At 54.1% G+C, this 24,806-nt stretch overlaps 1 protein-coding gene across 6 annotated transcripts in view; it reads left to right on the top strand.

Annotated features, from left to right (window-relative positions):
• Positions 1–24,806, top strand: part of MXRA7 (matrix remodeling associated 7) — a 27,965-nt gene continuing 3,159 nt past the window's right edge. The window contains exons 1-7 of one of the 6 annotated variants that reach the window (XR_015278067.1): positions 1–640; positions 7,780–7,875; positions 9,304–9,364; positions 13,224–13,323; positions 15,248–15,285; positions 15,427–15,507; positions 22,184–23,860. Coding sequence is in view for 5 of the 6 variants with exons in the window: in XM_086857529.1 (XP_086713655.1) it covers positions 68–640; positions 7,780–7,875; positions 9,304–9,364; positions 13,224–13,323; positions 15,232–15,285; positions 15,427–15,460 (918 nt within the window). In the remaining variant the exon portion in view is untranslated. Of the gene's footprint in view, positions 641–7,779; positions 7,876–9,303; positions 9,365–13,223; positions 13,324–15,231; positions 15,286–15,426; positions 15,508–22,183; positions 23,861–24,806 lie in introns of those variants that run through there. The other 5 variants (XM_086857529.1, XM_086857530.1, XM_086857532.1 and 2 more) reach the window with 5 other exon arrangements.

Below are 24,806 nucleotides of genomic sequence, written 5' to 3' on the forward strand. Positions count from 1 at the left end.
GCCGCCGGCCGAGCGCTGCCCGCGCACCCCCCGCACTCGGGTCGGGCGGGCTCCGGGGCAGGGCAGGATGGACCTGGCCGTGGACTTGTACCTGGCCGTCCCGCTGCTCTTCACCGTCCTGGCCCTCGTCCTCGCCTCCGTCTTCCTGAGGCTGCGGGGAGGCGGCGGCGAGCGGGCGGCGGAGCCGGCTCGGGAGGGCGGCCCCGGGGGCCAAGCGGCGGCCGAGGGGCCGGAGGACGAGGGGAGCCGGCTGCCGGTGGAGGAGGTCGGGGTGGGAGACGAGGGGAAGGAGGCGATCGCCGAGCAGCGGGACGCGGCGGCGGAGCCGGGCCCCGCGGCCGAGCCCAGCCCCGCGGCGGCCGAGAGCATCCCCCGGCAGCCTCCAGAGGAGCCCCGGCAGCCTCCAGAGGAGCCCCGGCAGCCTCCAGAGGAGCCCCGGCAGCCTCCAGAGGGGCCCCGGCAGCCTCCAGAGGAGCCCCGGCAGCCTCCAGAGGAGCCCCGGCAGCCTCCAGAGGGGCCCCGGCAGCCTCCAGAGGAGCCCCGGCAGCCTCCAGAGGAGCCCCGGCAGCCTCCAGAGGAGCCCCGGCAGCCTCCAGAGGAGCCCCGGCAGCCCGGGCACCGGGAGGATGCGGAGAGCAAGGTAAGGCCGGCTCGCCGAGGAGCCTCACCCGGGACCGCCGGGGTCCCTCCAGTCCCCCCGTGGTGTCCCCTTCTCCACGCCTCCGTCCCCGCGGGTGGCGGGGAAGGAGCAGCGCTCGGGGTTTTTACCCCTAAAATAAGAGAGGTCCTGGCAAACTCCGTGTTTTGTCTTCGGGTGGGAACAAGCCCGTTGTCCCCCGGTTTGGGGGGGTATTTCTGGCTCCTTCCCTCCCCCGTCCCCTAAGGAATGCTCCTAAAAATGATCAAGAAAGTGACGATTTAAGGGAAGAGAAGCGTGTCTCAGTGTGAGCCTCTCCTGTGCGCACATCTAACCCCTGGGAGTCTTTTCCTTTCCCCAAGAGCTTATCCAGGTGCTGGGGTATGAACTTGTGTTTATTCTTGCCGTGCTCATCCCTTTTCTGTGCGCTACAGAAACTGTCCCCGTGCCAGCGCGGGTCCCTGCTGTCCCTGCCTGCCCCAGGGATGCTCCTCCCCAGCCCCAGCAGGATGCTGGCCCCAAGCTCTGACCCCTGGCTGAACTGGGGGCGGCAGCGATCTATAAACGCTCGATAAATCCTCCCTCCTCCCCCGGATCTTGTTTAAAAATAAAGGGGCGACCCACTGTCCATGGGAAGACCTTGTTCTGCTCTTGCCCAGCCTGGGTGGGACTCGGTGACAACCTGAGGCACCTGAACTCGCTGCCTTGGTGGCTTTGTCCCATGTGGCCGCTGTCCAAAAGCCGGGAAGGAGTGCTGGGGTGGCTCGGGGATGCGGGAGCATCGCCGTGTGCCGGCAGCGTGTTTGGCCCGGGGCTCGCAGGGCTGGGGCCCAGTCGCCTCCTGGCTATTATTAGCAGCATTTGTAATCCTCAGCAACTGTCTCCAGGCTGCCGGGCAGTGCGTAGACAGCCCTCGCCTTGGAGAGCACCTCCAGTGACTCACCGGACAGCCCTGGGCAGGTCCCGGGGGCTTGCACACCCTGCTCTGTGCTGTGATGCTCTGCAACACCCAGGGGTGACCTGCTCTCGGGCCTGGGACGTGGCTCTGCCTCCCTGCGCTCCTCAGCATCTCCCTTGGTGATTTGTGAGCCTTGGAGCTCTCTCTCTCCCCTTCCCGGTGCCCCCTGCCCATGGATACAGCTCTTGAGCAGCCCCATCCCTTGTCCCAGCGTCCTGGAAACCACATCTGTTTCCCTGTGGTGTGATTTATCGGTGCCTGTGAGTACCAGGATCTCTGGAGAGCTCCTGGGCCACCGTTAGCCAACTGGGTCCTGGCTGGGCCAGCTCAGCACTGAAGTTGGCCACTCAGGTGGAGCTGCTCTCTGGTCAGGGGCAGCACCATCAGGATAGAGGGCTGGATCCAGGGCTGCCAGAGCCCACAGGTTCCTCTGCTGCTAGTTCACATCTTGGGAATGTTTTCCTCCCCTCTGGCTGCTCTTCAGCCCTGATTTCTTTGAACAGGCACTGCTGCAATGCTTGTTGCCTTCAGAGAAGGGCTGAGCTCCTTTACCCCCACCCGGCACAGGTGCAGTAAAAGGGTTTTGTGTGCCTGGAATGAGTTCTTACTCCAGAAACGGGGAGTTCTGTGTCCTCCAGAAGCCTGGCTGGACTTTATGGGCCTGGGCTCCTCGCTGCCCTCAGCCCCTCTTACAGCAAAGGGAACACTGGAGCAGCAAAGGGTCCTGGCCAGCTTTTCCTCCAGGGAAATTGTTCCCTCAAGGCAGAACAGGCCTGGGCCTGAGCAGCATCCCTTTGGGAAGGACAGGGAGCAGGCACGAGTGATCTGGTGCTGGTGGGGAGCAGTGGGAGGGGGAGTGATGCTTCTCGCTGAGTGTTTGGGAGCTGTGGCCCCGCGCATGATCCCGCGGCTGCCAGCGCTGCCCGGGGCAGGGTGGCACGGCCGAGGGACTACGTGCACTTCCAGCAGGCACCAGCCACGTGTGGCACTGCCCAGTCTGCTGATCCAAGGGTTGGTCCTGTGGGCAGAGAGGGAGAGACCATCCTCTGCAGAATCTCCCTGCATTCCCTGGTTTAGCTCCCTATGAACATCCTCAAAGTTGCTTCATCCTTCCCCTCCTCCAGCACCACTCAGACCCGAGCCCGGCTACAGGCAGGGATGGGACAGGTCCTGGGCAGAGCAGTGAGTGCTTTGCAGGCGGCTGCTGATGGAATCGTTCCCTTTCCAGCCTGTCTTGGCTCGGCCCAGGGCTGCGGTCCCTGATGTGACTCAGCAGACGAGTCCCAGACCCCGTCCGGCTCCTGCAGGCTCAGGGATTCTCAGCACATCAGCAGGCAGAGGGCTGTGCTCCCCACTCGGAGAGCTTTCTTTCCTCATTTATTTTCTTTCCTTATTTTCTTTCCTGATTTTCTCTCCCTCCTGTTTGCTTAGCACGCAATGTGCCAGCCTGGCTCGGGCTGCCTGCAGCCATTAACTCCACCGAAATGCTGATGGATGAAGCTGCCCAGGGAGAGCAGGCTCGGTGTGCTAATGATGGGCTGGAGCCACACATCCCACTGCCTCCTCCTTCCCTGCTCTCTGCCTGTGCAAACTGGGATCTGCTGGGGCAGCTGCGTGTCTCAGCCTCCCTCCTGCTTCCACCTCCTGCACGGCTGAAGCTTCCCTGGCCCTCTCTGCAGTGACCAGGTCATTGCAGCATTGTGCTCAGGGCTACAGAATGAACCGGTGGCAGAGCAAGGAAAAGAGCCCAGGAGTCCTTGTTTCCCTTAACTGCTGGTAGTGGTTCCCCTTGTCTCTGCTTGCTCCCATCACTGAAAAAAAAATTTAATTAGTCTGTCATTGTCTGCTCTCATCCCCATCCCCAGCTCGTTAATGGATGAGGCAGTGCTGTCAAAGCAATCCCCTAATGAAAAGCTGCTGGGTGGGAACGGCAGCGTCGCTGGGGCTGTGGAGCGTGGTTCTTGTGAGAAACAGTCAGAAACTTCAGCTCTCTAATGAGCCATTCTGTCCTGGAGTGGCAGGTGGCAGGGACCGGGCAGGGGTTTCAGTGTTGGAGCAGAGCCACTGCTGGGATGCCATCCTGCCCAAAATGTTCTGGAGATGGAGAGTGGGCAGTGCCAGGGCACAGCAGCCTGGCTGCTTTGCCAAGGGTTAATTGCAGCTGAGGGCTTCAAAGGGAGCAGGGGAAAATGGGTGACAGAGGGGAGAGGGGGCACACAAACCCTGTGTTGAGCAGGACAGCCTGCAGGGCTGACACCTGGATAGCACAAAGGCGTCATCTGTCTCTTCTGCCAAGCTCCTGGTGCATTTTCCCTGTGCCCCCCACCCCAATCTCTTCCTCCCTGGGGGCTCCTGGTGCCTCTGGACACACCAGGCAGCACAAACCACACAGCTCCCACCAGAAGCCCTCTTTAAAAAGTCATAATTTCTCCCTCTAATATCTCCTGCCTGCCCTCCCTGTGCTGGAGGGGAGAGGGTGTCTAATTAAGTCTGGCTGTAATTGGCAGCTGTTCAGGCTGTGTCTGCACTGCCAGCAGGCTGGGACAGGAGCTCCAGTGTCCCACAGTGCACTGGGGAGGGATGTGGTGATGTGCTACCCCTGTCACAGCCTTGGCAGCAGCACTGCCAGGGAATGCAGGGCTCCCCACCCATATCCCTGACTGCTCAGATGTGCCCAGCTCTCACGCAGAGCAGCCTGTGCCAGGGACAAATGCATCATCTCTTGCAGTGGCTGCAAACTGGGAAGTGAGACAGGCTGCGTGTCACCCCCAGGGAACCTGTGCACGTGTCCAGCCTGCCCTGAACCCCAGCCACGGGGCTGGTGCTGGGACGTGGTGTGGGGCACTGGGGTCTGCACTGTGCTCCCTGCCCAGGCCCCTGTGGGCTGGGAAAAGCCCTGGGAGCTGTGCCAGAGCCAGGGCACTCTTTGCCTCCTGAGATGCCCACTCGTGTGAAGGGCTGCCAGGTGAGGGCCAGTTCTGCCTGCCACTGCTCCCAAGGATGCCATCCAGCTCACCTGGGCAGCAAGGGACGTCCTGGTGTTTGGTGTTTGCTTTCCAGAGGCTGTAGCATAAAGAGAATGTGATCCTGGGGGAGCCACGCTGGAATGTGATGGTGCCTGCAGGGATGGGTGCTGCTGAGCTGGGCTCCTCACCCTGCTGTGGGACACACCAATGTCTCCTCACCAAGCCTGGCACTGCCTGATCCTCATTAAGGGCTGGATGGTCCTGGAGCTTCAGAAATGCTCTGGTCACTCTGTGACTTGTCCTTGCCCATAGCAGTGACAGGGGAAGTGGCAGGAGCAGATACTCCCACAATTTAGTGGGCTCAGACCTGCAAAATGCCCTCTCCACATGAGGGACATCCTCTCCAGGCACCCCAGAGCTGGCAGGATCATCACCAGGACTGGAAAACTGCTCTTGTTCTGCAGCTGCTTCTCTGGCCAGCGGGAGGATGGAGAGCCCCAGTGGTGGCTGAAGGGGAGCTGCTGACAGAGCAGCTGCTCTGCTCTGCTAAACTCTGCCCAACGTTATTATTATTATTATTGAGTCTTTTTTTAAAGGCTTCTTCCTTCCCCTTTTCTCCTGGCTTTTCTCTTTCTGGCTGCCTCTCTCCTGTCTGCTTTCTTTCCCTCTTGCAGTGTCTTGCATCAGGCTTGGAGCACAAAGTGCAGCCATAAATGGCAACACACAGGGCCCAGGAGTTTAATCCAAGATAATTTTCTCTTCTTGCTTTGCAGCCTGGGATCTTCCCTTTTCCTGAAGCTGGAGCAGGGCACTTATTTGTCCCCAACCTGCCCATAAGTGCCAGGGCTGCCCCTGAGGAAAGAGTGAGGGACACACCACCCCCAAAGTTTCTTCTAGTCCTTTCTGAGAAAGAAGCCCATTGCTCAGAGGGGTTTGCACTGGGGGTGGAGGAAGTGGGGAGGAAATGGCCAGAAATGAGCTGAAAACCAGATGATGCTGCAGTGGGAAGCCTGGCTCCCATCTCCCACAGGCTGGGAGAGGGCTCAGCGCTGGCAGAGCCTTCAGGAGGCATTTTGGGGTCACAATGCCAAGCTCCTCTATCTGAGCCATCCTCCCCTGGGACATTCAGGGTTGTCCACGGTCAGTGTCCCAAAATGTCCCTGAAGCCTTGTCCTCGCTCTGCTTTGGTCCAAAGCCCGCTGCCAGAGTCAGCTTCACGCGTGGGCATCGCGGCCGCGGAGCTGAAGGGCAGCAGCAGCAGCAGGTTTGTGATGATCCAACAAACGCTTGGGCTCTGCAGCCAGGAGGCAGATGGATCTCTGCCTTGTTATTTAAGGTGGATGACTCGCTGGATTTTAACCCCAGCCTTTCCGGAGCCCTGGGCGAGCTGTGCCCAGGTATGATTGGGATGGACGAATGGATGTGCCCAGGTATGATTGGGATGGATGAATGGATGTGCCCAGGTATGATTGGGATGGATGAATGGATGTGCCCAGGTATGATTGGGATGGATGAATGGATGTGCCCAGGTATGATTGGGATGGATGAATGGATGTGCCCAGGTATGATTGGGATGGATGAATGGATGTGCCCAGGTATGATTGGGATGGATGAATGGATGTGCCCAGGTATGATTGGGATGGATGAATGGATGTGCCCAGGTATGATTGGGATGGATGAATGGATGTGCCCAGGTGTGATTGGGATGGATGAATGGATGTGCCCAGGTATGATTGGGATGGATGAATGGATGTACCCAGGTATGATTGGGATGGATGAATGGATGTGCCCAGGTATGATTGGGATGGATGAATGGATGTGCCCAGGTATGATTGGGATGGATGAATGGATGTGCCCAGGTATGATTGGGATGGATGAATGGATGTGCCCAGGTATGACTGGGATGGATGAATGGATGTGCCCAGGTATGATTGGGATGGATGAATGGATGTGCCGGCGGGCAGGGAGCGCTCCCAGCCCTGCACAGCCCCGGGGCCCGGCAGCTGCCGCCCAACGCGTCCCCTCGGCTCGGCAATGAGAGCTTTGTTTGCCGCAGCAGCTGGTCGGAGCGGCCCGTGTCAAGTCTCCTCCAGATGCTCCCGGATAATGACGTGCACAGCTCCCCGCAGTGCTGCTTCTCGCCTTGTTTTTATTCCTGCGGGGAGGTTTTCCTGCCCGGTGTGCTGATTCAGATCAGAGATGCTGATTTGGGCTGTTGGTCGGAGCACCCAGGTCCTTTCTTCTCCAGTTGTTCCCTCCTCACTCCCAGCTGCTCGAAACTCTCCCTGTGTTCTCCCCGGGCTGTGCTTCCTGCAGAAGTGCCTGGGGTGCCACCGTGTCCTCTTTGGTGTCCAAGTCTGTCAGTGTTGTCCCAACGCCTTCTCCTTCCCAGATGCTGGGACAGCAGCACCCACTGGCCATGGCAGGGCTGAGAGCTCTGAAATTCAGGGCTCTCCTCCTCTCTGGCTCACAGGGGCTGTAGGCAGAGCCAGGCTCGAGGTGAGGCTTTGTCCCTGCTGGCATTTCCAGCCAGCCCAGAGGCTGCTCCCAGCCCGACGCTGGTATTTCCCTGCAAGGCCAAGGGACACGGTGTCCCTGCTCCCTGCCCACGCACATCCTCCTCCACAGCCCTTCAGGCACCGCAGGAAAACCTTGATCTGTGAAGGTGTTGGACACGGAAAGCTGGCTGTGCACGAGGCTTGAGGCCATCCACAGCTGCAGTGGGAGTGAGAGGGCTGGGAAGCCCCAGGATTGCAGGATGGGATGGGGAGGTTTCCAGGGGGTGTTTTCCTGTGATGGAGAAGGCAGCTGGCAGAGCATTAACAAACCGAGCATGTCCTCTCCCTTCCTGCTCCTCCTGCGTGCTCATCAGCACCCCGGGAATCTGCCTGAGCCCCAGCAGGACACCCAGGCAGCCCAGCCTGGCGCTGGCACAGCCAGTCCCCCTCGCTGGTGGCTCCTTACACCGCTCCCATCCCACGGGCTGGGGCTGCCAGAGAGCTCCAAAGCCTGGCTGCAGGCTGGGCACTGCAGCTCTCTGTTCCTCGCTCCAGCAGCTGTGTCACAGCTGGGCACACGGGTCAGGGCAGCACAGGCTCGGGCACGGGGCAAGGTGGGCTACTGGCCACACTCAGGATTTGTCCATGTGTGCTGAAGCTGCCAGGGCTGGTTGGTTGAGCACAGGGGTGTTTGTGCTCAGAGATTTTGCCCTTTTCCAGATACCACCGTTGGGTGCCTCTCCTGGATCCGGCCTTGGGCACACAGGACAAGCAGAGGACATGAAGGGTCACGCAGCACTTTCCAGCCATGCAGAGGTGTGTGGGAAGGAGAGCCAGCCTGGGGAGGGTGGCACGGCTCACAGTGTCCCTGTGTGGGTGGGACATTGTCCCAGGTGGCAGTGACCGTGGGAAGGGGGGCAAAGCTTGCCTGCTGTTCTTCCCTGGTGGGGTTGGGTGGCCTCTTAATAACTCAGCCCATGTAAAACAGAAAGAAATGGTGTTTCAGGTGCAGGTTTGCTTCTTGGAGGTGGAGGGAGTGATGCCCTGGGGATGGGGGTCAATGAGACCCCCTGAGGTTTCTGGCTTTGGGAGGGAGCAGCCCCAGGAAGGCAGAGGGACAGGGATGTGGAGTCTGGGGCCACAGCCTGGGGGAAGGCAGGTGCTGGCATCTGTCTCCAAGCCATCCAAGCAGAAAAGTGTTGTGCTGTAGGGAGCTCCTGGCTGCCATGAGCAGGGGTCCCAGACAGCCCCAGCACGCTGCTCTTGCCTGCCAGCCTGGCATCCCTGCCTGTTCCCCCTCTGCTCCTGTCAAGTGTCTCTTCCTCTGTGTTGGAGCAGATCTATTTTCCCTCCTTGGAGGTTTGCCACCCAAATTTCTTGCTTGCTCTTGTTGTTAAATGCTCAGTTCCTAATGCCCAGGCAAGGAAGAGGTTAAAATCTCCTTCCTGTGTCTTCTGCTGGAGGGTTGGGTCTCCCAGGGGATGTCTCAGCTCCCAGGGAGAGGTGGATGTGATGGGGAACTGCTGCCCTGAGCTTGGGGCTGAGTCACCAGAGCTGAGTGTCCCCTCCCTGAGGCCACTCCTTTGGGTGCCTCCCCAGCCACCCTCAGGGGAAGTCTGGGTGTCCAGTGGGAAGTGCCCATGTTTGGAAGCGTGGCCCAAAATAGCCGTGGCTGCAGCAGGCAGGGGTCCCAGTGGCATCTCCTTCTGGGGAACAGAATGGCCAGAGGAAGCCAAGGGGCTGTGAATAATGCACATTCCTCCCCGATGACAAACTCACCCAGTTCTGGGCTGGGGCTGTGCTCCTGCAGCTCCTCCAAAGCTCTGCACTGCAAAGCCAGCACTCGGCTCTGTGCATGATCCTTCTTGGGTCAGCACCATTCCCCTTGGGTCTGCTTCACCCCAGCTTTTCCCACGTGTCCCCTGATAATGAGGGGCTTGGCAGCCTCCCTCCCTGCCAGGTGCTTTGTCGCTTTTGCCAGCCCATAGGGTGCACGAGGCCAGGAGGCTGCAGGAGAACACCCCAGGTGCTGGTGACCCTTGGGCTCAGTGCTCCCCTCTCTCCCTGCTTGGAGTTTCTGCACAGGACAAGGAATCTGGGCTTTATGAAGTTTGTTGTATCTTGTAGAAGGGAAGCCCTCTCACTGGAGCTCCAGGCTCTGCATCCCAGCCTTGCCCCAACCAAACATGGGTTATTCAGCACAGCACCTTCCCCTCATGGCTGCTCTGTTTTTAACTCCTCCAGGAGGAAGAGGTGGACTCAGAAAACGAGAAGCTGGTGGTGAGAGAGCCGGAGGATGAGGATGGTGAGTGCCAAGCAAGCCAGAACTTTGCAGGGAGATTATGGACAGGTCTGGAGCCCTGAGTGCTTGGGGGTGGTTTCCTTCCTCCAGGGAATTCCTACCCCTTCCCCAGATGCCCTTGGGCTGTTTGCCATGGGGTAGCTTTGTGATGCAGCTGCTCCAAAAGCTCCTTGCTTGAATCCAGGACAATCTCCAGGGGCTTTAGTCAGAGCCACGTTTAACTGTTTAGCCAATTAGTTGATTGGAAAATGATTCATTGACTAATTGGGGTGACAACTGCTGCACTCCTAAGAAAATGAAACAGATGGTGCAAAACAGGAATGTGTCTGAAGGGGACCCTGCTCTCCTGGGCAGCCCTGGAGATGCTGGGATGTCCCCAAGAGTCCTGGCTTGGGGTGGCTGGGGACAGCTGGGGCAGCAGGAGGCCTTGGGGTGCTCTCCCTTCCCTGCCCCACTTTCTGCCTGGCTGTTTGTAGGTGCTGTGTGGCAATCCCCCGGCTCAGGAGGATTATGCCTAATGCCACAGAGAATCAAATTTTAATCCTGGTGCCATTCCTGCAAGGCGGGGGAAGCGCTGTTGGAGACGGGCTTCCCAAAGTACACTCATTCCACCCCGCTAGGCTTCCTCGCAGCACTGGTGGCCGGGGATGTCACCATGGGGGGCTGTGGGAGGCCTGGTTTGAGGACTGATGGGTGTATCCTGCCAAATGGATGCTCAGCAGCTCTGCTCTGTGTCTGCTGCTGTGGGTTCAGCTCTGTTTTGGGGCACCATAGTGCATCGTTCCAAAGTGGCTGCAGTTTGGGATCGGGAGAAGGTGATGGCCCCAGGCTGTGGCCTGGCCAGCACTGTGTCCTCCCTAAGCACCTCCTGCAGGTAGCTCCTACCTCCTCTCCCGAATTGTTCACACCATTTCAGAAATATTACTTTCTGAAAGTAGTATTCACATGCATCCTGACGTATTCAGTATTTTATAATGGGGCTGGGCAAGGTGATGGCCCAGGCTGAGGAGGAGACAGTGGGATGAAGCTGGGAATACCAGCAGTGCCCTGGGATCAGCCCTGCTCTTTCCTTCACCAACTCCTGAGCATCCTGGCCCCACTCAACCCACGAGCAGGGATTCCCCTGGGGCGTGTGGGGATCCTGCAGGCATCTGTCACCAGCCTGGGATGCTGCCCTGAGCCAAACCCTTCCCTCCACTTTGGGCAGGGAGCTGGCAGGGATAACATGGATCACACCAGAGCAAGCATGTTCAGGGGAGAGGTGCTGTCTTGGGGCTGCTCTCACCCTGCCAGCTCAGGGTCACAGCACTGGCAGTGCGAGGGCAGAGAGAAGAAAGACAAATGTTTTCTTTAATATGAACTCATGGAGGCTCTCGGTAAGTAGGTCACCTCCTGTTCCTGTAGTGTTTTCCCTGTCTACGTGAAAACCCAGCCTCCCCTTCTCTGTGTGCTTCCTGAAGTTTGTTTTCGATCTACAAAGAAAGTTCCTGAGCTCAAAAACCAGCCAAAGGTTTCCAAAGCCACACACTGTCTCCTTTTTTTAATCACACCACGTGGGCAGAGAGATGGGGACCTTCCTCGTCTCCCTCCTCCCTTATTATTTTCTGGTGAAGTGGCAACTAAACTGCTCTTTTTTGGCCAGTGTAAATCCCACATCTCACTTCATTTGGCAGAAAACCACGCGAGGGAAACAATTGTCCTTGAAATCAGTCGAGCTTTACAAAGGTAATGAACAGCTCCTGCTCTGCACCAGCATAAGTAACAGGATGTTACACCCTCTTTTAATTTTTTTTTTCTTTCTCCTAATATCTCCCAAAGCAGCAGCCAGCTGAATTTTCTTTCCATGCACTTTATGGTTACTCAAAGTGCTGATAAGCTGCAGCATTGCTGCATGTTTCCAGCTGGCCAGGTTGGTTGGTTTGTTTGTTTGCCCATGGGGAGGGCTTCCCACCAAGGGAAGTGGAATATGGCCAAGCTGAATGTTTGGGGCTGCAGACCAGAGCTTTGGGCTGCTTGTCTTCAGACATTTGTGACAAAGCTGGATAAAGAGGTTTTCATCCCCTGGGAGCCCTGATGGCATTCAGGGATTAGAGAAACACTCCAGATCAGTAATTGAGCAGTAACCCACCAGGACTTCCCAGGGAAGCTCCCCAAGATCAGGAACCTGGAGATGTAAAGAAGTGAGGATTGAATGGGCATTAGCAGGGAGGAGGTCTCTGTGAAATTCCCATCCCACTCCCGTTGCTCCAGGCACAGTCACTGCAGTGAAGCCTTACATTGCTTGTTTCTGAGATCTCTGGCTTCCCCACCTACAAAACCAGGCTCTGACTTACCTTTCATAAGGAGGTCCCTGAGATCTGGCAGCAGCTGAATGTGGGCACGAGCTTGGGGTTGGAGAAATCCCAAAATCAAGGTATTAAACACAAGGAGAAAAATCCTTAAGGGCTGTATTGATTGGAAAATAGAGGGAAGCTGATGCTGATTCCTACGTGTGAGGAAGGGAGGGGAGGGGCTGTGAGGGGTTTTTCATTTGGGCAGGTGGAGGAGGAGAGACAATCATGAATATGACCCCAAACCAGTGGAGAGTATGGGAAGGGCCTTCCTGTGTTGCTGGGGGCAGAGGATGCATCCATGTGTTATGTCCAACTTGGGGCTTTCCCTCCTGCCAGGGGAGTTTCACCTCTCTAGGGGTGCTGCTTGGTGTCATCCTGGATATTGGTTTGTGGATAATATGCAATTTTTCAGGGCCATGCAGATAACGAAGTAACATCTTCCTTTTGCACCCCTTGGAAGCATCCCCAGGGCTCTGAGGGTTGGGAGAAGCAGCAGATGTTTCTGGAAATGTGGAAAGCACAGTGCTGGATGGTTGGATGTGAAGCAGCTGAGTCCTGCAGTCCTTGGGAGATAAAGGCTCTCAGATAAGCAGCCCACAGATAACCCACAAAGGCGACTCCTGGGCTGCCTTTTGGATTGACCTCCCCTCCTGTTGTTTTCTCCCATCTGTAGGAAGATAAAGCACAGGAGAGGTTTTTAAAAGCAAATAGTGCTCAAACAAAATCCGATTGGAAAAGGATTGGCTTTGGCTCAGAGTCTGAGCTTTGGTGCTCTAATTAGCACAGGGCTGAGGCTGGTGAGCCGGGTGGGAGAGTACCCAGGAGAAGGAGACCTCGGTTCCCTCCTCAGGGCTGGTGACAGAGGGTCTTGGACCCAGCTGTGTTGGTGCTCCTGGGGCTGCCTTGGATCAGTGCTGTTTGCAGCCTTGGGATTTGCCATGTGGCATCTTCTCTTTACAAGCTTTCTCAAGGGCTGCAGGAGATCTGCAGGCCTGTGTGGCCTGGGACAGCTCTGCTTGTGGCACCATCCATGAGCCCCAAGCTTGGGAAAGGGCCCCTGGATGAGGGGAGGGAGGGAGAAGGAATGCAAGTCTGGAGAGGAGAAGCGGAAAATGCTGCGAGTTAATCATGGCAGGATTAGCATGTCTTGATAAGCCAAGATGGGCCTGCAAGGCTTTGAATCCAGGGAGAACAATGGCATATGGTTCCTGTGCTGTAGGATTTACTTGGATCTGCTTCCAGCAGGCTGCTCACTCACAGCAGTCCTCGCTGTTTGCAGTGCTGCTGGGCTCCTGCCATCCTCTGGCCAGCAGCACCTTGGCTCTGCTCTGGGATCCACACTGCCTCCCTGACAGTGCCCAGGCTTTCTGGAGACTGGAGCTGACTCAGGGGATGTGCCAGAGCATTTGGGGTGCAGGAGCAGAGGACAGAGAGCACCCAAAGGGAACAATCCTGCTGCTGTCAGTTGTGGCCCTCAGGAGGTCTCTGTTTCACAGATCTCTTGCTCTCTTTTTGTCTCCCCTCTCCAGCTGCAGATGAGACCTTTTCTTTTAAATACAGTCCTGGAAAGCTAAGAGGAAACCAGTACAAGTCAATGATGTCCAAAGAAGAACTAGAGGAAGAACAAAGGTAAGTTTAGTTTCCTTTTTCTTCTTGCCCAAGCCCACCTGGCTGACATGCTCTTGGAGCAAGCTGGGCGTGCTCAGACCTTGCTCTCTCCCACTGCCCTCAGCGTCTCATTGCTCTGGAGTTCCAGGCCTCCTGGATATGAGAACAAATAAAGTCACACTGCTTTAGGAGATGGAGGCACTGCAGCCCTAAATACCTTTGGAGCTCCTCTGGATGCTTAGCCCAAATTTTCCAGCTGATGCAGCTGGTGTATTTGCCCTGATCCCATTAGTCCTGTGCTGATAGGTATCTATTGAGGACCTGATCTTTGGTTACTTCCCCTCCCTGGGCCCTGTGGATGGTGTCCCAACCAAGGACATGGGCATAGCTCAGAACCACTGGGGCAAAGTGAGGGAGCATGAGGTTCTAGAGCTCACTGAATGGGGCTGACACTGGACCTGTCCATCCCCAGGGCTGTCTCCTCAGCTGGATGTGGTGGGGATTTACCAAGTAGTGGGCCTGGTAGAGAAGGAGAATTGCACTTTTGGCTGAAGTATCCCCCTGAGCCCTGCATGAAGAAAGGTCGAACCTGTCCTGTCACTTAAAACAAGCTTTCTGGCTCGAGATTCCTCAGCCCATACAAGGAATAACTCCACAGCTGAGGGCTCTGCAACAGGCTACTCCCTTACAGGTGTTTGCAGCTCAAACCCTTTCCCTGAGGGTGAGCTCCAAGGAACTGATTTCCCAGTGGTGGCTCAACAAGCCCTGGGAGATGGTGTTCTCTCCTCTGCTGTTCCAAGGGACCCAATTCTCCACCCAGAGGTTTGCAGAGTGATGTAGGGGTATTTGTCACCCCTTGCCTGTCAAATTGTGTTCTAAGTACCACCACAGCTGGCCTGGTGTAAAGAACCAAGCAGAAACTTGAGTGCAGCAAGGAAGGCAGGGATGAGGGATCACACCTTGCCCCTGGCTCAGGCATCTCCTGCTGGCAAACCTTGCCTTGAGGCTCTTGGGCAGCATCTTTGTGATGCCACCAGCTGGGCTGCCTGAGGTTTATCTGTGTGAGGTGAGCAGGGCACTGTGGTAGGCAGAGTAAATCCAGGGACCTGCCCTGTGCTGGGGTCGGCAACAGAAATGAGCTCTGGCTTCCTCTGGCATGGGGTTGATTCTGCATTGGTGGCATCAGGAAAAAATGTTTGCTTTCTTCTTTTCCATGTATCTTTGTTGTGCCTGAAGCCCCCACCCTGTAAGCTGCTGAGCAGGGCTGTGAGTGTCACTGTGCTTTTCACTTGGGGAGGGTGGTGGGGGGATGAACTGAGTGAATATCAGGGACACCCATGGGGCTAGATGGGATTTGCTTTTCAGGATCCTGCTAAACAAAAACGCAAAAATCCACCTGCAGCTGGCAAATTCAAATCCTTTGACCAGCAGCTCCATCCAAACCAGCTGAGCAATCACTGCTCAGGTTTTCAGGGCCAGGAGTCCTGCAGGGCCTTGGGCTGGTTCCTGTGGGGCAGAAAATGATCTTATTGCCAGCTGGGGACACTGAGGGGACATTGGCTAAGGACAGCAGTGGGATGGGGGGTTTGTACTCGGGACTTTAGAACAGACTCTGGGGGGTGATGGACCTGTCCTGGGCACATGGCACTGCTCAGCCACCACTGCTCTTGTCTGTCTGGAGCAGTCCCAGGGCAGGACAGTGCACCTAGAACTGATGCACAGTGCCTGGGCTTTGCGTTCCTTGGAGGCTCTCGACAGCCACCCCCACTGAGGGCCACTGGCAGATGTGTTTTTCCTACTGCTCCTTTATTTTCTTCTCTTCCATATTTGTGTTGTTCATTTCTTTAAGGCAGCTTTGTGAATTTTTTTTTGTCTTGCTTTGTTGCTGGCTTACTTTTCCCCCCCTTCAAATCTTCACTGCGGCATCAGCAGCTTTTCATTGCAGGCCTCGCAGGTGGTGCAAGGGGGCAGGGCTGCTGCCAGGTAAGCTGGGAGAGCTGAGCACAGCGGCTCAGCCTTGTCCTGCATCCTTCTCCTTGCCCTTCCACCCCTCTTCCCCTCTCCATGCGCCCTGACCGTGCTGCTGACCTGCTGTGACCTGGGTTTGCCACCTTTATGTTGCAGGATTGAGCTGACCTCTGATCTCACATCTCTGTAGCAAGTACCTTAGGTCCTCGGCCACAAACATTCTTACAAATCTTTTTGGTAAGGACACGCTGCTGCTTAGAGGTAGTGGTACCACTGACAACATCTGCTCATGTCTTGAGTTATTTTGCTTTTTGGGTTATTTTCCAGGGGAGGGGTTGTTTTGAGCTGCAGTTGGTTGCCTGTGCCACCTCCCTCTCCACCTCCCTCCCCTTCCCTGCTCATAACAGATTAATGAGTCCACTCCCCTCTGCCTCCATCTCACTTTCCATGAGCACTCCAGAGCTCTCATGTTTGGATGCTCACATTTTTCATCTTGGATGCTTGAAGCCGGACGTCCCACAGACACTTCTTTGTACAGATTTGGGAAATTGCTGCAGAGTGGGTGATTGGTCTAAGGTGTGCTATCAAAACTGAGACAGGTTTAGTGTTTGCTTTTAGCCCTGTCACTCCTCCAGCTTTCTCATGGACCAGCAGGCTCCCATGTGAAGCAGCTGGTAAGCAACATCCCAGAAATGAAAGTTTTTCCTCAGAGGCTACTTGTTGTGTAGTTCACAGGTTTGAATTTTGGAACTCCTTGTTTTTGGAGATGCCATTGAAAATATTCTTTGTCTGTTCCAGGAAGAGCTGTAGGACTTCAGGCAGGAGAGTACAAACACGCAATAGATTAGGTTATTTTAGCAAAATACCCACTTCTGTTCTAACCTGCGTCCCTGCAGAGGCTGTGGTTGTCCTGTCTACAATTCACTTGAGTCTTGTGGCTTCCAGCTGGTGCTAAATCTGGACTAAAAGGGGAAGGAATGTGACCTTCACTGAGTGATGCAACTTCCTGCTTCTGGTGACTTCAGCCTTAAAAATTGGAGTGCTCACCGAGGGAGGAGGACAGTAAATCCTGTTGACAAATACATCTGCTGGGGTGGTGGCTGTGCTTGATCACACCTGGTGGGTCACCAGTCCTTCTGGAACAGAAGCACAGAGCCTTTGCCCCGCTGTGGGAGCAAAACAATCTGGGCAGGAAGGGGAAGAGTGCAGGGGAAGGATGCAGCTCTTGGTCCAGCCAGCACAGCTTATTTCCAAATCCTTTTCTTCTGCACCTGAGGCTTTTGGCCATCTGTTGCCAGTTGTAGCTGCTATGGTGCAAAGCTGGAGCTCAGGAAATGTGAGTTGTGGTGGTGCAGCTGCCCCTGCTCAGTCAGGGCTGAGGTGTGTGGGTGTGAGACACAGCCAGGCTGCCTGAGAGGGGTTGCTGGTCTGGCTGGGCAGCTCCTGTGGAGGAGGGAGGAAGAGCTCCCCAGTGTGTCTGCACTCATGGGTGGCTTGGAGTGGTCTCTGCCAGATGTTCTTCAAACATCCCTTAAGGTTGAAAGAGGTTAGTGGGGATTTTTTCTGTTAGAAATGAGTATGGCTGGGACTCTGCTGAGTGTTGACAGCTGCAGCAAGGCTCCACTCCTAAAACAATAGGAGAAATGGCCCCCTTGGGTCTCTGCTTTCAGTTCTCTCTTTCCATGAGGCAAAACAGGTCCCAGCCAAGCCTTGGTTGGCCTCAGTGCTGCCAAGGGATTGAGCTGTCTGTGCTCTCTCCTTGTCACTTGGCTAGGAGTGTTGGTGGGAGAAAGGAGAGCAGATCCCATCTGACAGGCTCGAGAAAGGTCTCTGCTCTCTGTCCTCTGTCTGGGATTGAGGAAGAGGTGGGGGTGAAGAGCCAGAAGCTGCCCCATGGCAGACCCATTGATGAATGGCACCAAACTGCTCTTGGCAGGGTCACTCCTGGATGGGGTGGCAGGAGATCTCCCAGACCACTGTCAGCCTCTGGAAGAGTGTAGGGAAGACAGGAATAGCTGCCTAGTTTCCCTGGCTAATGGGCTCAGTTCCCAGAGCCAGGTTACCCATGCAAGGAGCAAACTCCTCTCCTGCCTCTCAATCCTCTCCTCTCACCTCCTGGCCAGCCACGGATGGGTTGAGGTGACACTGTTTGAATGCAGATTGGGTTTAGGCCTAGGGCTCAACTGCAAATTGGAATTCATGCAATGGGAATTGGGTGGCTGTAAATACCAAGCTCAGCCCTTTTCTTAGTGGTAATTTAGCAATAGAAACCTGCCTCCTCCCCAGCTGTGTTCAGAGTGCCTCTTGGTTATGGGGCACTGCAAAAAACTGGGCTTGGACCCTGGAATTTCAGCAAGGCAGGGTAGACCCTGGTTATAAGGAATGTCAGAGAGGAGAGATTTTTTTCCCCTGCTCTACAAGGCATCCTGAATGAAAGTAGAATGCAGCTATGGCTTGAGGGACAACTGTGCTGAAGTTTGAATTTTGAATGAGACAGTGCTGGTGATGACAGCTCTGGAGCACACAAGGGCAGGAAGCAGCTGCAGAGGTTTAATGACTGTGTTGACAGACTTATTTCAAACATCTCCACTAGTAGCCCTCCAAAAATAGGTGGGTGGACAGGGCTAAGGGAGGTTGCATTTTGGGAGAGCTGTCCATTGGCATCTGTGCCTGTCCACCCCCTGCATTGCCATCACATAACCCTGCCTTGCCTGCTCACTCCCCTCTCCGTACAGCATGGAACTGGGCCTCTGCCTCCTCCTCTCTTCTGCTAACCCTCCCCCCACCCAATGGCTTTGCTGTCCTGTCCAGTCCTGTCCTGTCCTGTCCTAGCATGGTGCTTCTTTTGGATGAGGGAAGCTGGTAAGTTTGGGCTTTTGGGGGGCAGGGGTTATTATTTGTTTGCTTTTCATCTTCTGCAGCACGATAGTCGTCCTGGGCTGAGGGAGGAGGAGTAGCAGCGAAAGGTGCAGAGCCCAGGGCCATGGCTCTCTGCAGGGCAGGGTGGCCACTGCTTTACTGCAGCCACCAGCCAGGGGATGGCACCAGCCGTGGGCAAGTTTGCTTTCAGCTGCCAAACATCCAGGGCATGAGATGTGTTTGCTTCCCACCTGCCTCTTGTAGTAAAGGACATTGTATGTTTGGGGGTCCCTGCTGAGCTCCCCCTCGTGCTCACTCTGTAGGTGCCCAACTCCACCTGGAGGAGAAGGAAGTCTGCTGCTGGCCTGGTGCTGTTCCCTGCCTCCATATCCCTGGGGAAAATGTCCTCTGACCTATAAGATGTCAGTGGACTGGAGCCCTGGCCCTATTTATAGTCATGACTGAGTCATCGATCCCCAAAAGCTTTAAAAACAGAGTTACTCAGGATGCCTCCCTCAGAAAGCGGGGAAGGGGAGGCCAGGAAGCCCCTTCCCATCTCCTCTCCCACTCCAGAGGGGAAACCTTTGCAAACTCCCCTGCAGCCTTTGCAGGGTGTGAGTCACTGACCTTGCCTTGAGATTTTAGTTCAGACAGAAACTCTGCTTGAGCTCCTGGGTTGTTTTTTTTTGGCTCAGGTCCTGAATTGTCCTGGCTTGTGGCTGCTTCTCCGTGTCTCCCTCACCCAGTGCTCATGATTTGTCTTCATCTGCTTCTGCTTAACCTTGTGCAGCATGGGCAGCTGGCTGTTCTCTGCCTGCTAACTCCCTGGGAGCCCTGCTCTGCCTGTCCTGGGCTCCCCTGCAGCTGGGCAAGACCCAGAGATGCAGGGAACTGGGGCATCTCACCAGGCTGGGAGCAAACTGGTGTTCAGCAAGCTGGGGAACAAACACTGAGTGATGGAGGAAAGCACAGCCTGGCCTGTCCGTGGCTTTTTCCACTGCTGTGGTGTTGGCTGGGGTGGTCAGGAGTGTTGCAAGGGAATGGGCACACGACTGATGGATGGCCAGGAGCCTAAGCCATCTTCCTGGCTGTGCTCTGGCCTTTTCAGCTGTTGCTGCTCTGGCTGGGAAATGTGGGAAGCTTCTCCCTCAAAACAGTTGTGGGCAAGGTCTGATGGGGGTGATACAGCCCCCGACCCCACTGACTCCTCACCAGCCCCTGTGCTAAAGCCAATGAGATTTGTGCTCCCTGGTCACACTGGTTCTGGCAGCCTTGAGGCACATTAGGTATTTCCCAAAGCCCAGTCCATCTTTCAGATCCTCTATCCCAGTGGGGGAATTTCAGATTTGTTTTGATGAAGCTCCTTTTCGTACCTCTCACTCAGTTCCTTTTCTCTGTTCTAAGTACTGTCACCCTGTTCTGTATTTAAGTCCTCTCTGTGTTTTGCTGATTGGCTGAAGCAACTGGCTCACACTTTTGGGACCACCAGGAAAGCTTGGATTTAGTGTGTCATTCCTCATATTCTTCCTGCAATACCTCAAGACTGCATTATAGTCACCACCAGAAATGAGATGGTAGCTGCCCCCATGATAAAGAAACAGGGACATTGGTGATGGGACCATCCCCAGCAGGGAGATGGGAGGGAACTTCCTGGGTAGATTTTGACCACCCATTGCCAGGTCTACCCAGCACTAACGGCTTTTATTCCCTGCTCTTCATCCTCAAGGGTCAATCCTAGTTTGGAGTGAGAGGAGTCTGGAGCCATGTTGCTGTCCACCTTCCTTGCCAGGATTTCAGAGCAGAGGACTGATGGTCCTGACAAGGTCCTGAGCCAGGGAAAGGAGCTGGGAATGCTCTGTGCTTCTGAAAAATAATCTTTTGGAGTGAAACTATTCCTGAAAAGGGCACAAGCAGTTAGCAGACTGCTACAGTAGAATGTTCTGGGATCTCCTTAGAGTGAGTCAGGACTCCTTTGGAAAGCTGAAGTCTATGAATGGGTTACAGATTTCCTGACCTGCTGTGGATTTTTGCACACAGGAGAGACAGATGCACATGGGAATGCCACCAGTAACCTCTCTTTTTCAGAGCTGAGGTGCTGTCTTCTTGTCTGCCTTGTGTCAGTGTTGTGGGTGAGCTGGAGTGAAGGGAATGCTCCTGATGCTCCTGAGGCCACCTGAACATGCAGTTTCCATGCTTCTTTGAGACCTTCTGTCTCTGAGCTGCCCTCATATTCCAGGACCTGCTTTTGTCTGGGCTCTTTGTTATCCAGCTTTTCCTTGCACAGAACCATGTCCAGCTGACAAATCACGTGTCTTGGCTGTTGGCTTGGGCAAGAACAGAGATACCTGGATAATCTTTATCTGAAGAAAGGATACAGCTTCTGGCAAAAGATGACCCTAACCTGATTTGATTGATGAGCTGCTGGGGGCAAGCATGCTGATCCAAGGAGAATGGAATGGAGGCAAGAGCCAAGGATAAGCAGTGGCTCAAATCTCTGGGCCTCCATCCCAAGCTAATTAAGACTTTCAAGTTCTGTGGCTGAAATGCCAGAGCTTCTTAGCCTGGGGCAGTTATATGGGCCCAATGTCCCAGAGAGGGACTGCCTCATGTTCTTTAGTCCAATTTCTCTCACAGCTTGCTCCAGGACCAGAAAGAGGTATCCCTGATGTGCAGATGGCAATTTCTGGCTCTGAGGTACATCCTCCATTAGGGTCATGCTGGTTTTGAGATCTTCTCACCCCTGCTGTCAGCCTGGCCCTGTGGAGATGAGTATCCCTGGAGAGACTCACCCACCCTCTCTGGTGTCCCCCATCCCTCCCCACTCCAACTGTGGCACGCTGGAGGGGAGCTCCCCTCCTTGGCCCCCATGGCAACGAGCTTATGCCCTCACACGTGAAATCTGATTATGCTTGTGTGACTTGAGCGGGATGATCCTCTCCTCAGCACTGTGAATCCCGCAGAGCGATTATCCACTCCGGAAAATTTCCTTTCTTTGTCCTAATGGGACAGCCACTGAGCCTTGGAACATCGCTCCAGTAACCCCAGTCCCACATGATGCTTCCTTCAGCATCTCCCATCCGGGATCCGGGTCACCAGCTGTGCTCAGAAGACTGCTGGAGAAGGCAAGACTTTGCAGAAGAGGGAGGAAGAAATGACACTGTTGTTCACCCTCACGCTGTGGCTGGCAGGAGTAGGGGACTTCCAAATGTGGCTCAGGTGTTATGGACAGTGAACCTTATTGAACCCAGGAGGAATGAGGCTGGGGTGTGTCTGTATGTGTTTGTAGGGAGGTGATGGGTGTATAGCTTCCCTGTACCCCAGTGCAGGTCTCTGTGTCCATGGGCAGCTCTCCAGCCTTCTGTCGGGTGTTTCCTGATGTGGATGGCTCACCCATGAGATGCTGAGGCATTAAGGGCAGGGTGTCTGAAAGATTCCAGTTGAGAACAAGGGACCACATTTTTTAGACCCTGGTTCTGCCAACAACATGTGGAGGGAATGCCTGAATGTCCCCATACATTAAACACATCTCACCCTCCTTCCCTGGGAAGAGCTTCCCATCAAAAGGGGATTTTACCTCCTTGTCTTCGACAGACTTACCTGTAGAAAGACTGAGAAAGGTCGAGCAGTTCAGGCACACTGCCCTGTGAAGTCAGCACTTGTTCCTGACTACAGGAATCAGAGATGGTAAAGGGTGCCAGCAGCCCCAGGAGCCTCTGCACAGGACAGAGAGGCAGTAACCCCTGGAGTTAATTAGCTTGGCTTCTCCAGTTCTTATTAGTAGCTCAGAAGGGTTGTAACTTAGCTTGATGCCAGACAAGAGGATTTGCACTTCCGATTGGGTTTCGACTATCCTGCTGCAGTTGGTGAAGCAAAGTCCTTCTTAGAGGCATGAGGTTTGCAAACAGCAGCTTGTCCTGCCCTGAGGGGGAAGCTGCCTTGCCTTCTCCCCAACACACACACCGAGGGCTCTCCCTGCTCGTTTATGGGAATAATAATGAACCAACCTGAGGGGTGAAATGACTGAAATGATTTCTCTCCCTGTTTCTCTTTGCAGACCTGAAGACTATATGAAGTTGTCCCTAGCCTCCTCCTAAAGGCATCCCTTGGCATCATTAAAGGCTTGAGAGAAATACCAAAACCAACCAAACACACCCATAAGAGAAATCCATAAACCCTCAAAACTTGGGATCCCCTCTTGGTCTGAAGTTGAGTTCTACAAAAACTCCTGTCAAGTTTGAGGATATCCTGTTGTGTGGCTCCACGGACGGGGGCTGGGCCCAAGCAGTAACTTGAGTTGTGTTTGGGGGACTGGGAAGAACCTTCCTCCCTCTCCCCTCAACAAAACCCAAAGTGAACACTAAATATGCAACGATTCTATTAGCTGTGTTTGCTACATATATTAGGCCATGAAATCCATGTTGTTCCTTTCCTTGGGTGGGCAAACCATAGCTCTCAGACCAGCTAGGACCTTGTACCAGGATCTCAAGTTGTTTTGTCCTGGGGCCAAACTCCTCTTTATTGCTGGGGGGTGGTAACTGCCCGTGATTTCCAGTGTTGTACAAAGCTGCTTTACTCCGAGGGGTGGAGGGACAAAGTGGGGTCCATGTGAGGGATGGCTGGGCTGACTCAAATCTTGCTTCTGTAGTTATTTTAGCAGAGAACTGATTCTGTAGGTAGACAGGAGACTCAAGAAGTGATGAAGTTTGATAGTTTAGCTGTTCTGCTTGTGGTGGAGAGACCACACTTTGGCTGCTGTTATTATCTGCATCCTCACTTTTCCCTACTCCAATTCCCAAAAGGAGAGACCCAATGAGGCAGCTGTTGTATCAGGGGTTCCCTCTGGCTCAGGATGAGATAGTGGAGGTCCTGGGAGAGGCACACTCCCCATTTCTCTGCCTGCTTGCTGTTCCAGTGCTCTCTTCTCTTTCTGGTCCGTGGGAGCCAGAGCTCTGTGCTGCCCCTCAGCTCTGTCACACAGAGCAGATGAATTTGGCTGGGCACAAACTTGGTTTTAAATCAAACCCAGCTGGTTTTTGAGAGAGAGAAGAGGGTTTAAGTCATTTAGTGATGTAGAAACACCAGGCTGGGTGGGGATGTGTCCTCCAAAGTTTCTCTGTCACTGCCTCTTGGCTAAAACTGCAAACATATCAGGAACCCAACAGGCTGCTTCTTTCCCCCTCCTTTTTAATTCCTATGCAGACAATACTTGAAACCTTGTACACAGTTGTCCTTTCCAGCGCCTCGAGTTGGCAAACTCTCATAAATGGGCTCGTTTAAAGAACAGCAGGAGGCTTCAGCTTTAGAAGAGGCTGGGCTGCCCCTTCCCAGCCGACAACTGCAAGCGTGTTCAGTAGTTTGCATATGAATTTAGGCACATTTGGACCCTCTGCTTCAACATCCCGCTGGTACAGCCGCTGTGTCCCCTCGGTGCTGGCTGGCTGACTGTGTCCCAAGCACCCAACTATGCAAAGAATGCCTTATATCCGTTGTGTTTAAGTTACATGGCAATATGTACATCCAGCAAAGTCGGTAGTTAAGTCCAGATTTTTGCTAGTAGCAGCGAGTTCATTCATACTCTTTCTTCAACTCAAATGGCTGTCTGGGTATTTTTTACTTTTGTTTGTTTTTGTTTGTTTTGTATCTAATGGTGGCTCTTATACAAAGGACTGTAATTCTAGTGGCTTGAATCTGTAAAAATTGCCTTTGGTCCAATAAACCTTTGAATAGTTTATTTGGTTTGTGCTTGTTCTCCCTACCTCCAGCAGCTTGTAACTTCTTCCTCAACAGATTTGTGTTGAAAATCTGGATCTTAGGTTAGAGGTACATTCTGCCCTCCTATGACTTTTATCCCAGAAATGATAACATTCCCACAAATGATCAGAGGGCAAATCAGGGATATTCCCCTTTTTCTGCTGAAGCAATGCAGTGTTGCAGCAGGATCCTGCTCTTGTTTGGCTGCAGAGCAATTAACAACATTCCCAATGCAGAGCTCTGCCCAGGATTTCAGCTGCTGTGGACACGCTTAGCAGTGTGCTTAGCAGTCCCTAAACCCCAGATCTCTAACATACCTATGGCTCACAGCCCAAACTTCCAGCTAACTGTAAAAGTCTTGGACTGAAATGTCTTAAAAGAGTCTAAGTAAGGGAGCTAAGTATGCAAATGTAACTGCCTATGAATAAGAATTAGGCTGCTTCAAAAATCCTTAATTAATCTATTTTGTTAGCAATGAGTAAAATCCTGTTTGACCTCCTGAAGCCTAGTAGTTTCGAGGACAGCATTTATGAGAAGAGAGAATGATTTGATTTGTGAATGGGGTGTGTTTGATCTGAACTCATCCAAAAAAATACCCAAAACCAAACCAAGCTGAACACTACAAGGTTGTTTTGCAAGGTCGCCTCTGATAGGAAAAGCTCCTCTTCAAAGACAGTTTCATGTTTGTGGTGCCTTACTCTTCCTTCCCAGGCTTTTTTCTCTCTTTATCTTTATTTTGCTGTCCCTTTGTAGTAGATTATGTCGTGCAGAGAAGGAACAGCAGTAATAGCTCTTTTTTCTATTTTCCAAATGCACAGTCATGATATTTAAAGTTGAAGGGAGAGCCAAAATGCATTGATGTTGTGCTTCAAAAAAAGAAAGTGAATATTTTCTGTGATCCTGACTTTGGAGACAAGGAAATGGGC

This window comes from Cyanistes caeruleus, chromosome 19, assembly GCF_971803275.1.
Source record: "Cyanistes caeruleus chromosome 19, bCyaCae1.hap1.1, whole genome shotgun sequence".
Taxonomy (NCBI): Eukaryota; Metazoa; Chordata; class Aves; order Passeriformes; family Paridae; genus Cyanistes; species Cyanistes caeruleus.